Source organism: Juglans regia, chromosome 2 (assembly GCF_001411555.2).
Source record: "Juglans regia cultivar Chandler chromosome 2, Walnut 2.0, whole genome shotgun sequence".
Classification (NCBI taxonomy): Eukaryota; Viridiplantae; Streptophyta; class Magnoliopsida; order Fagales; family Juglandaceae; genus Juglans; species Juglans regia.
Genome location: NC_049902.1, coordinates 22262995 through 22275392, shown reverse-complemented (window position 1 = coordinate 22275392; position 12398 = coordinate 22262995). Strand labels below are relative to the sequence as shown.

The 12398-nt window shown below is 35.2% G+C and overlaps 2 protein-coding genes across 2 annotated transcripts in view; one reads left to right on the top strand and one right to left on the bottom strand.

The window, feature by feature from the left end:
* The window catches only part of LOC108983692, a 63643-nt gene extending 56537 nt beyond the window's left edge, over nucleotides 1-7106 (top strand). The window contains exons 30-35 of the mRNA XM_035687346.1: nucleotides 2569-2628; nucleotides 2698-2941; nucleotides 4996-5147; nucleotides 5231-5301; nucleotides 5968-6124; nucleotides 6602-7106. Coding sequence (XP_035543239.1) covers nucleotides 2569-2628; nucleotides 2698-2941; nucleotides 4996-5147; nucleotides 5231-5301; nucleotides 5968-6124; nucleotides 6602-6766 — 849 coding nt within the window. The 3' untranslated portion in view covers nucleotides 6767-7106. The remainder of the gene's footprint in view (nucleotides 1-2568; nucleotides 2629-2697; nucleotides 2942-4995; nucleotides 5148-5230; nucleotides 5302-5967; nucleotides 6125-6601) is intronic.
* A 2330-nt stretch (nucleotides 7107-9436) lies between these two features.
* On the bottom strand, nucleotides 9437-11036 carry LOC109011006 (cyclin-T1-like). The gene is made up of 4 exons (XM_018992010.2): nucleotides 11021-11036; nucleotides 10660-10953; nucleotides 9587-9784; nucleotides 9437-9508 (listed from the first exon to the last, which is right to left on the bottom strand). The coding sequence occupies exons 1-4, from the start codon at nucleotides 11033-11035 to the stop codon at nucleotides 9437-9439; spliced, it is 579 nt and encodes a 192-aa protein (XP_018847555.2). The 5' UTR covers nucleotide 11036.
* Between the last annotated feature and the right edge of the window lie 1362 nt (nucleotides 11037-12398).

The window sequence follows — 12398 nt, the reverse complement described above, 5'->3', positions numbered from 1 at the left end:
GAATTGAAAGTCGCTGGGGATCTTTTGCCAGTTTCTTGGTCGTCTTTTTTTTTTGATAAGTAGTTTCTTGGTCGTTTAGTGCATATGTTTAGGCACTTTCTTGAATTATGATGCATAGTTGCATTACGTCTTTCCTAATTTTAATTGATAGGCAGTGTTCTGGCACTTAAAACTATATCAGGTAAAATAGCTGAATTACCCTTAAATATTTGTGTACCTAAATTTAGTTAGAAAACCCAACAATTCTTGGTTTTTAGCTTTTATCATATATATTTTTTACCACTCCTAGGATTTGTTTTGTGTGGATATGATATCTAAATGCTACAAAAGTACTATGAATTTGAGGAACATTTAATCCAAATGCTGCACAAAAATCTTCTTATTTTGTAGTTGTTTTTCTGTGAAATACTGCTGAGGACGTTTTTTCCTGAAAGAGCAAAGGGTCTTTGGATATCTGGTTCAAAGTTCATTCAAATGGTGTAACACCACCTCCTCATTAAGAGTGTCGGATAACGTTCATACTATTATGCAGAACTTGAAAAATTTGTAAACCACGTGTCTAAGCAAACTTTATTAATGGACTTAAACAACGGACCATGCAGTTGCAACTCATAAAAAGATATTTGAACATTAAATTCTGGTTTATAACACAAAATAACTAAAATAAAGTCTCTAATGTGCCTCGTGTTGCACGCCTAAAAGAAACTCCACGTGTACTTGGGCTTTGCCTACTTCTATGAATAAAATTTCTTGATTACCTATAAAAGAAGTCTCTAATGTGCTAATAGTAGTTATTATAAACCATCCTGTAGGTAACAATTCTAACTCTAGTTTCTTGGGCTTTAGGGTTGTCCTAAACAGCATCTGTATAGTTAAAATAGAAATGAGTTGAATATTTAGTAAATAGCTACATTGTAATATCCCAATTTGGTATAAGAAGGTGGTAAATGGGATCTTGTGTTGCTTGGGAGGGAGAGGTTCTTGACATTTATAATGATTTTGATGAAGATCCAATTGTAACATTGACTAGTCTTTATGAGTATAAGTCCAGATGAGACTTGGACTGCCCTTGGGTCATTACATACATCACAGTAAATAACATTATAAAATTTTATGGTTTTAGGAAACTTAATAAAAAAATAAGGATAAAAACATTGCACACATTGCAAGCATCACTTTCTGTTTTATCCATCTAGCGTCCTTTATTGATTTATGCCCTCTGTGTAAGGTTGACAATCAGGTCCCGACTGCAATCATGTGGCCGTGCAATTTGAACTCGGGTCTAAGATTTGGACATCACGTGATAAACGATGATGCTCTCAAATGGTTGAATCTCTACGGACCATACAAGATGGTTGCCTCCGTGTTTTAGCTCTGATGCCATTGTCATAATTCATTTCATAAGGCGTGAAATAATGCAACCTAAGTTCATGCATTCATTCATCATGTAAGATGCATGGTATTTCAAGGAATGCTTAAGCATGAGTTAATAGTCAATTATTCAATTACCCCCAAAATAATGCCATGGGAATGTTCTAAAATGTTAATAATGGAAATCTCTATTTTTTTAAAGGGAGCAATATGTGGACAGCTTGTAGAGCCTTGGTCTGTAGAGATTTGGTAGATATGCTTTTGATTGATAAGAATGTGTAGAACTCTTCTAAACACATCTTAAGCACTGGTGGTCCATAATATCAAGTAAATATGACATAATCATGCTTTCTTGAGGAGAAATTAACCTGTGCTGTTGTTACAAAATCATATTGGAATACCAGACATCATTAATAAATTTTGTATTTAATCTATTTGCAATCTTAATAACTGGGCCAAACTTAACTCTATGAAACAAATGCGATAGAGCAAACATGAACCTCACTAATAGGTTTGCTTGATTAAAACCCTAAGGAAGATCGTTTACTGTATCTGAATATGAGTGTTGATGAATTGGGTAACAAGAAGGATCGAATCTCGTACGGATTTTGGTGATAAAATCATCAAAGGAACATAATAAAAAATTATTAGAATTTTATCTGAGATCTAAGCTTGTATCTTAGTAAGAAAACTTAAGTACACATTGGAGAAAGCAGGCCTAATCTTCAATAACATTGGCTGGCACTGAGGGTTTGTTATAATAAAAAATGAAGGAAAGCAAGTTGTATAGGTTTGAAAGGCTAAATTTAAGTAGTTCTAGGGGTGGCAGATTCTTTTAGTTCCTAAGGAGGAATAGGAGGTTCATCTTGATGAGAATATTCAAGTTCTTAAGGCTTAAAGGGTGTGGCAGTAGGATCTTCAGTTCTCAAAAGGGACAGGCAGTCTGATTTCATTGTAAAATTCTGGAGTTTGAGAGCTTCTAGGGAGTAGAAGCTAGGGTTTAAAGGATGGTTGCTGTTTTTTCCGTGGATTAAATTTTGCAGATTTTTGGGATGACGGGGGTGGCAGCAAGGTCTTATGTGATTGTATGGAATGGCAGTTTGTTTTGTGGAGGAAATCTTTGGATTGATTGGTTTTTGATGGTTAACCTTTTTGATACTTTTGACTCTAAATCAACTTTTTGTTGGCATGTTGAAGGAACTCGAGTTTGAATGCGTACCAGTATCCCTTATGGAGCAAGTGCTTACCTTTTTAAATGTAAGAGCCTGATGACCTTTTACTGCCACCTATTCTTGAGGTTTGTGTCTCATGTGTTGTGTGGTGCAGGATGTCAGAGAAGACCTTAGATGTTCAATGGCCAGGGATGTGGTAATCATCAAGAATGAGAGCTTGAGAGTTGATGAAGAACTTGACCGCATGGAAATATCATCTAATGTCCAAGAACAAAAGCTGCTTAGCCAGCAGCCTTGTTTAGATTTTCAAAAGAAGGTTACTCTCTTGAAACATGAGAAGAAAGACGACAATGTCACTTCCTTCTTTGGCAACAAGGAAACAAATGGACAAATTTTTGGTATGTATTCATTCATTTAAGCAGAATCATGTGGCATCAATTTACTGTGTGATATATGTTGCGAAGTACCTTAGTTGGACGGTATTAATTTAATTATAGTTGTCCTAAACTTTAACTGGTTAGTAAATATTTTTCGATGCGCTTATTTTGTATATTGTATTTTGGCTTCCATATTCTGAGAGTAATATCTTAGCACTTGATTAGTGAATTTTGGCTTGCTTTAAATGTTGTTTTTTATCTTACTTTTCTTGTTAAAAGGGACCTATTTTATGAATATTTTGTACTTGGGCACTGGCACTTCTCTGTCTTTCAATGAATTTATCCAATGGAAAATAAGAAGAATTGTATGAATCTGAGTAATTAACTGTAAATGCCGATACTCAAGCACATGAAACAAGGAAAAGGTAACAAGGCTAGCCATTTTGATAAAGATGTAAGATCATCAAAAGTGGGCCTTGCTGTGGCTCAATCTACATCATCATCTTCTGGTATGCAAACCCTTTACTTGGCCCTGTGGAGCATTCTTGCGGAACATGACATGAGTATGCATACCTAGATATACATCAGCACAAGAAACTGTTACCCATTCCATGTCAATTACAGTGTGAAGCCTGGCTGTTGAATGTACAATGAGTAGTACTTCCTTGTCTGGCATCCTGTGATCTAACAACTGGAACTAGCTAACATTGAGAGCTTTTCTAATTTTCCTGCAACCCTCTGACTATGGTTTTTCCAGCTTCTGTCCAGCCTTGAAACAAACTCCCAAAACCAACTGCTGATTCTTCTAACCAAGAAGTTCATAGGAAACAAAAGGAACTTCTTTTCTTTTTTGCAAGACATCTTTGCGTCTGGATCATGCGAGGGGCAACATAATGAAGCTCAATAAGGTTTGGGGCAGTGGTAAGGGCCTTGGTCTCCTTGGGGTTGGCTAAAGTGGTAAGGGCCTTAAGTGTATGTTTGGAATTGCAGTGGGTAATATAGTTTTTAGGTTTATGATTTTAAGTTGTAGAGCTTAAGTAATAAGCTCTAGTATTAAAAAACTATTTACTGTTTGGTAACCTTATGCCTAAAGTATTTTCAAACATGTTGCATTTATTTGAAAACAATATAAAAAAAAATGTGTTTTTTGAGGTAGAAATGACATAAAAGGTCATTTGAGGTAGTGTCGTGCATGTGATAAGATCACAGGACAAAGCTGTAATTATCTAAAAGTTGCATTAGTATTTTGCCCTTTGACAGTCTTTTTTAAAATTGGAACTACGTTCTGCATCATCCGGAAAATTACGTTTGAGAAAAAAAATCAAAATGATGCTTTTTCTTGAAATGTACTTTTTAGCCTTTTTGAGATTAAAAAATATTTTAATATGTAACGGCCAAGCAACCTAATGTTATTATTAAAGAGTTTTCGAGGCTATTTAAGCACTTTGTACGGCCTCTAATGCAACTCCAAACAGGCCCTTAGTCTTGAGGGTGTGCTCCCTCCAGGTCCAAGGTTTGAATCCTTGGGTGAAAGTAATTTCTCGGGGCCACATCCCATCACTGATAAGTCAATGATTTACCTTATCAGTGTAATGTGGGCGTGTTACATGGGTCATGGGTTTAACCAAATAAAAGATATGCTGTGTTTGCAGAGTCTCCGGAGTGCCTCGTGATCAAAAAATAAAGTTGGGGTAAACATTTGATACTCAAGGGAAGAAGAGGAATCGTATTTTACTTAATTGTGAAATTAGGGTGGTAGGCTGTGAAGCTGTTAATGAGCTCCACCTCGTCGGTGTAAAATAAAATCTGTTGAACCACTCTAATATATTTTAAATCCGATAGTTGCCTCCTTTTCCCTATTCCTTTGTTAAATTTGATTATGTCTTTCACCTTGATGGCATCCAACATATCAGCAACAGGTTTCTGTCCAATCCCTTATTTTTCAATCATGATGCAGATGAAGATGTACTAGCAATTGCTTCACGTCAAAAACTTGAGCATTGTCATTAGTGAACTGTAAATAAAAGTTGTTTCCCATCTCTTCTAATAAATTGTGTATGCGCTATACGAAGCAGAAATGGAAAAGGATGACCTGCTTCTAGATCAGTTGTTGCAGTCTAGAAGTCTAGCTATGGAAAGAATAAGAGCTAGTCGGCAACCTTTTATCTTAGTAGCATCACTGCTTGATCGTATACCTAACCTTGCTGGGTTGGCACGGACATGTGAGGTATGTTATAGGTCCTCATAATGATTGTTGTTGGTATTTTTCCTTTCCATTTTTACAGTTGATCCAATCATTGTTCCTATCAGGTATTTAAGGCATCAGGATTGGCCATTGCAGATGCATCCATATTACGTGATAAACAGTTCCAGCTTATCAGGTTTTGATATTGGTTTACCACCTTATGTTGCAATCTCTTTCCATTCATTGCTTCACTGAATCTTAGATCCAGAATATAATCACTGGACTGCTATATACTTGCTTGCTATCTAGTGTGCATAGAACAGTTTGATGGTTACTGTAAGTGTTACTTGCCAAAAACAAGGAAAAAGATCCTCTGCTTGATAAAAGATCAAGCTGTCATGGAGAATATTTTATACATGTTATCTAATATTTATTATGAAGTTAGAGGTTTGAGTGTCTTTATAACATGAATCTACATCAATTGGTATGGGGTTAATCATAATTGAAGTTATATTCTCTGCCAAAAGCACATGAAGCCTAATACGTTGTATCATGAAGCATGGTGGAAGTTTCAGAAGCAGGGTAGCACCTAATGTTAAAAATTCATGTGATTTAGGCTGTTCTTTTACATTAAAAATCAGAAGTTGATTGCTTCTCTCGGTAGTTTGAGTTGCACACGCATGCTAGTGTTGAAGACTTTGATTCTAGTCTGATGTAGTGTTCAAAGACAATTGCATAATCGACACATTATGGTGTTTTCTCGTCACATAGACTTTTCTATATACTTGAAATTTACAAGTTCTGAAGTAAATATTCTGACCATACTTTAGCTGTAAGTTGAAACTGGTGTTTTGTTTTCCAGTGTGACAGCAGAGAAGTGGGTTCCTATCATAGAAGTTCCTGTGAATAGTGTGAAGGTCTTCTTGGAGAAAAAGAAACAAGAAGGCTTCTCTATACTGGGATTAGAGCAAACAGCAAATAGTATACCTCTTGACCAGTATACCTTTCCCGCAAAGACAGTAAGTTATTCTTTGATTTCAGGCCTTCAAGTTCATTTAGCATTGAAAGAAGTACAGTTGTTGGAACTTCATGGAATATATTATGTATACAGTTTTCTTCCATTCCCTTTCCTTTTCTTTTCTTGTTTTTTCCCCTAGTGTCTTACATTCCTACTTTAATACTTGGTTCAGAAAAAATAATGAGAGCTATACTTATTAAAAGAATAGAGAGAGAGAGAGAAAAAAGAAGGGGGGGGGATGCTCTGGATCTGCTGCAGGAGGAAGAGAGGAAAATTACAATTTTTACTTCCCTTTTCCTTGTTTTAATATTTTCCGCCACCTGCTTTGGTCCTTAGCTTCGGATTGTCTATTACTGGGACTGGTCCAATTCATTTACTGGAAATTTGGAATAGTTTTCTAAATTTTTCTATATATTCTTTTTTCTTTGCGAAAGTTTCCTGTATACCTATTTGTTTGCCTATTTCATCATTTTTCCAGGTCCTCGTCCTCGGCCGTGAAAAGGAGGGTATACCTGTTGATGTAATACACGTTTTGGATGCTTGCATTGAGATTCCACAACTGGGGGTTGTTAGATCTCTCAATGTTCATGTCAGTGGTGCCATTGCTCTCTGGGAGTATACTCGGCAGCAAAGATCCCAATAGATCTTCATTTAAACACATTTTTGTCCACCATACCCAGAGATGTTCTTCATCCAATAACTCAGCTGCATATGATTTACAGGCTGCGTACATTGTCGTCAGTGTATTGCAGTCATATTATTTGACATGCGAGTATCTATAATTAGACTGTTGTCACAATCTAGCCATTTCTTTTGTTGATGAATAAGGTGTGGGTTAAACATTTTTTGTTGAGGAATAAGATGTGGGTTAAACACTCTTTGTTGAGTAATAAGATGTGGGTTAAACATGGTAGAATGAAGGGAAATGTCATTAAATTCCATTATTTTGTGTTTTTATTGTTCACTTATCTAATAAGTAGATACCTGAGCCAATATAAGTGTTTTAATTGGTTTGGGGTTTGTTGTGGGATCATGTTACGTCATGACACTCTCAAGAATAAGGTCCAAGTTGGAAAATTGGTAATTTCAAGAAGAGTTCTTCTACTCAGCAGTCCTACACCACACACTTGCTCATGTGGGTTTTTATTTTTTTCCCTCAGTAGGTGTGGTGTGGACTGTTGAGTAGAATTTTTATTTCTAGAATATGGATACCTTCATATTTGCGCCGATATCTAGGAATACTTCTCCTCTTTGTTTCTGTCACTGTCTTAATAGTGTGTGTGAGCACAAGAGTGTTGCTGCTGGGGTCCGTAGATCTGTTCTCTCCGTTGATTTCTAAAAGTTCAATGGTTTCACTGGTTTGCTGTTATAGATTTGGGATTTCGAAATCAGGCTGGAGTTGCCACATCTCTAAACTGGATACACCTGAAATATAGCTGTCCAAAAGGGCCAGGTAAATTTAAGCTCCATGTTGATCCTTTGATGTGCAGGTAGTTGCATGGGCATCCTTTTTTTTTTTTTCCCTGGAAATGACAAGATTATGTTAGTTATCCACTTTATCTTAAAGGCTCTCTACGCGGTCCTGAGCATTTCATTGTAACAAATTGGCACAATTAAGAACACGCTCCTGCAACCCATCCGATTCTGGTATAGGGTTCATCAACCTATCTCAAGCCATTGCCGCGGGACTCGAACAATGCCCATTTTAACAAATACTAGAATTTGTTTTCGGTGTTCGATGGTTGATGGTGGAAGTGTCTCAAGTAATTTGAGTAGGCTAGGGGAATGCTTGGTACTCTGATTTAAACACAGCAAGTGTGACGGTTTCATATATAGGGGGAGCAAGGCAAGTGTTCCGGCAGGTAACAAAGGCATGCACAAGGAGAATTGAGGCTTAGCAGTGCTTGTGAGGGAGCCCTTGCACGGTACAGTTACTGTCCGGCCAAAAGTTTTGGAGATTATTGCTTTATTTCAAGGGATCTTACGTTTTGTTAGAAGCAAAGAAGGCTACACGTTTGAGTAAAGGATTGGAAGGAAGTAGGAAGCATGTTGTAAGAAATATATGGAATCAAAGCTTTCTCAAATTCATGCTGCCAAGCGAACACTCGTAAGAAAATCACTGAGAGAGCCCGGAATCCTCTCTCTCTCTCTCTCAAGAAAAAGAAGAAAAAAAATAACAAAAACCATACCTCTGCTCGGCCTATCACATGGCCTTCTCTTGGGCGGAGGGAAGAGCTCTAGCTCCTCCCTTTCTCCCCTCTCACCAACCCATAGAATCAGCATGTTCTCACTTTCTTCAGGTTTTTTCCCCATCGTTTACAAGTTTTCACTTACTTACCACTCGCTGGCCGTAATCACTCCATGCACGTCAGCGTCAAGCCTCATCCATCCCCGCTCATGTGCCACTGCCATGACTGCAAATTGTCGCCTCCTCCAACCTCACCCTAGCACTCTCACCACTACTTAGGCATCTGATCAATGGCTTTTTATTTATATTTTTGCATTTTCTTTTGTTGTTTATTGTTTCTTTTGTATAGATGCTTAGAAGCTAATCGATTCATCGTCACTCCTTGGGTGTCCAACTCTCCTAAAATTTTTGGTATATGGTTGGTTGGTGCTTTCTTTTTATTAATTGCGAAGTGATTTTAGCCGAGATTGAGATCTTGAACTACTACTTTGGATACAGTTTAGATTCAGTGTGCATGAACTAAATCAATTATTTGATACTATTTCTCGATTTATTTTATGATTTTCTACTTTGCATCTAACGATTCATGATGGTGTTTATTGGACATCCATCCCTCTCTCAAATTAGGTCCTTTTAGAAATTCTTACTTTTTTATTTTTTTGAATAAATTACTTCCTATTTAATGTTTGTGCCCTTCTGCATGGAAAAATAACTAATTGTTCCACTCATTTGTTTTTACAACTGCTCTCAACTCATCTCAACTCATCTCATCTCATTTCATCTAATCATTATAATTTTTTTAAATTTTCATATAAAACTTTTTCAAATCTCAAAACAAAAATAATATTAAAAAAATATATTTTAACAATATTTTATTTAACTTTTAACTTTAATCTCAACTCATCTCATCTGCGAAAACAAACGAACCTGCAAAGAATTTCAATATGAAGAGGAATATAATTTGTTTTTGTTTATTAAAGATCATGCATGTGAAGTACGTGTGAATGTAAGCTAAATTCTAATCAGGAAAAAAAACGATCTTTTTCTTCCCATAAATATATATATATATATATAAATATAAATATACACCTACTGTTGATGTGGAAATCACCTAAATGAAGCTCTTCATGACCTACTACTCTTTCCTACTGTTGAATTAATACAGCCTGAAATGGACCCCCGCTTCTTTTTCTGCATCTGGAAGAATTTAATCCCATTAATAAAACGTGAAACTAGGATTAAGTGCAAAATTAAGATCATGAAATTAGTGATTACCTGCAAACTTTTCGTGAAAGCTTTTATCTTGCTGCTTGTCCATCCACTTTGTTTTATGTTTTTTCTCTCTTTCTTACCTTTGGATCCTGTCAAAGATCTGAAAAAGCTTGGAAGCAAGATTTTCCAGTTGCCAAAGCTGCAGCCTGGTGTTTTAGGATGTTTTGACTTTGATGACTTTCTTGGGACTGCGACAGTACTCTAACAAATCAAAACATCAAGATCAAATTACAACTGTATCAGATGAAATACAGTGTCAAGAGGGCTAAACCAATATTCAATTTTCAAACGAAGGTAAGTACTGGAGAAGATAAAGATCACTCTCAAGAATAGTGGTTAGAACATGTACGTGGCATTTATATTCATGCAGACAACAAACCAATTACTTCTGGTTGTTTTTTTTTTTTTTTTTTTTATTTGTCTTACTTTTACATCCATGCTACAAAAAATAGATTTTATTCCCAAACGAGCAACGAGTGATAATCCCAATTAGTACGTAACTCTCTCGTGGATGAACATTAATTAACCAAAAGGATATGAACTCTTCAACTTATAAGCAACCTACAAGAATACCAAAAGGTACAGACCTTTTGATTTCATGTAATTGGAAGTAAGAAATTCTTAAAAAAATCCAGTTTAGAAAAGAATAATCTTCTCTGAACGAAAAGGAATAGAACTAGATCAGAGAATATGTAGGAGATCATCACAAAACAATCTGCAGGTTAATGATCAACTAACTTTCCTCTAAATGATGGCTAATTAAGCTGGCCTTTGGTGTAATCGATAAATCAGAAAAATGATTCTAAATAAGGGGAAATGAATATAATGATATGATCAAGGTATATATATACATGAATCCAAGCACATAAGTTAGCAGAAATCGTATGATGCCAAAAGATGTCTTAGCATAATACCAAAAGGATCGAGGGAATAAGCTGAGATCAAAGGATTATAAACTAATCAATTCCAATAGCCGATTCATAAAAAATTAGAAAGAAAGGAAAATATCACAAAATCAAAATGAAGTTTACTACACTATATATATATATATATATATAGGTGTAACAAGGTGGTACTTGGCTTGTCGGTTTGTGGTTGCCGGAAGAAGAACTTGATTCGAACGGTGACTTGGATGCTGATCGAGCAGACAGTCGAAGCTGTCTGGAGTACTGTAGAAGCTGAGCTCTCCTATCATACCCTTTAGTAGAAGCACCATTAACGTTGTATAAGATTACCTCTCGTCTGATTGTTTGATGAAGATGATGGTGATGGTGATGGTGGTGATGATGCTGACTCTGTGAGACCCTCTTCTTCCTCGGATGCTCTACATACACTTTCAGTAACACTGACTTCTCTTTGGAGTATGTTCCCTAGAATGCCATGCCAACATACACAATTAGAGAGAGAGAGAGAGAGAGAGAGAGAGAGTTGATTTACCGTTTTAGTTGGCATGTTGAGGGAGTGAGGAGGATTAAATTAGAGTTGAGACATATATAATATATATATATATATATATATATTATGTGGGTTATATATATCATATTTATGTATGTACGTGCGTACGTGTGCCTGAATGCATTGGATCATGCAGGCACAAGAAATATTAGATGCTAATGGAAATGCCAAAGCCAACAAGAGATGGTTGACACGAAGTCATTGGTTGGATCGAAACCAAACCCTTGACCACATCCTTAGATAGTTCCAATTATATTGTTATTAGCGTAAGTTGTCTAGTACTACATGATTACATGGACAAATCAACTCACAAATCTATATGCTAATACAAATTTCTAATTAAGCAATAAATAAAATAAACAACTTAACTAATTTCCTCTCAACGCATCTCATCTTTTGTTTTCATAAATCTATATGCTAATACAACTTTCCTCGTTTGTTTTCATAACTCCTCTTAACTCATCTCATCTAATTATTACAATTTTTTTAAATTTACACACAAAATAAAATAAATATTTCAATTTTTTCAAATCTCAAAATAAAAATAATATTAAAAAAATATATTCTAACAATATTTTTTTCAACTTTTAACTTTAATTTCAACTCATCTCATCTGTAAAAACAAACGAGACTGCCTTGCTCTCATAAAGCCACATAATCCACCATCTCATTTTCTTCTTATTAAACGATAATTATTGATCTTATAAAGCCACATCATCACCCCAATTGTATTATTACTAAATAATAAGTAAATAATATATGCAATTAAGTCAAACACATAAATAAACAATAATACATGCATGCATCTAATTAAACCGACAACTTTGATCTTATAGAACTAAAATTATTAAATGGAAAATAGTATATTTAATTGAATTACAAGGTTTAATTTAAGATTAGTTTTCAAAATGTGGTTTGTTAAAAGAGAAAAACGAAGTACTTGGAAAGGAGTGTAGAAACATGACTAACTTAATTCATTAATTATCTGATGATATTGCAGAAATAAATTGGTTCACAAAGATGGAATTTTCAACTTTTTTTCATTATGATTTTTTTATAGTGAATGGTATAAAATAAATCTAAAACATTTTATGCATATTTAAAAAACTTAATATAAAATATTATTTTAAAAAGCTATATTATTTTTATTAAATATCTTAGCACGGGTTTGCGTGTATTCTAATTGGCCAAGCCCTTTTCTTTCTCTCACATGCCGTGGACAACATGTGAATTTCAATTTATTTTGGAGTAGTATTATATATACTTATGATTTTACTACGTGACACACTCCACTATTGAGAAGAATGAATTCAGATGAACAACAATAGAAAAGTCAGTGGAACAACCACACTTGATCCAG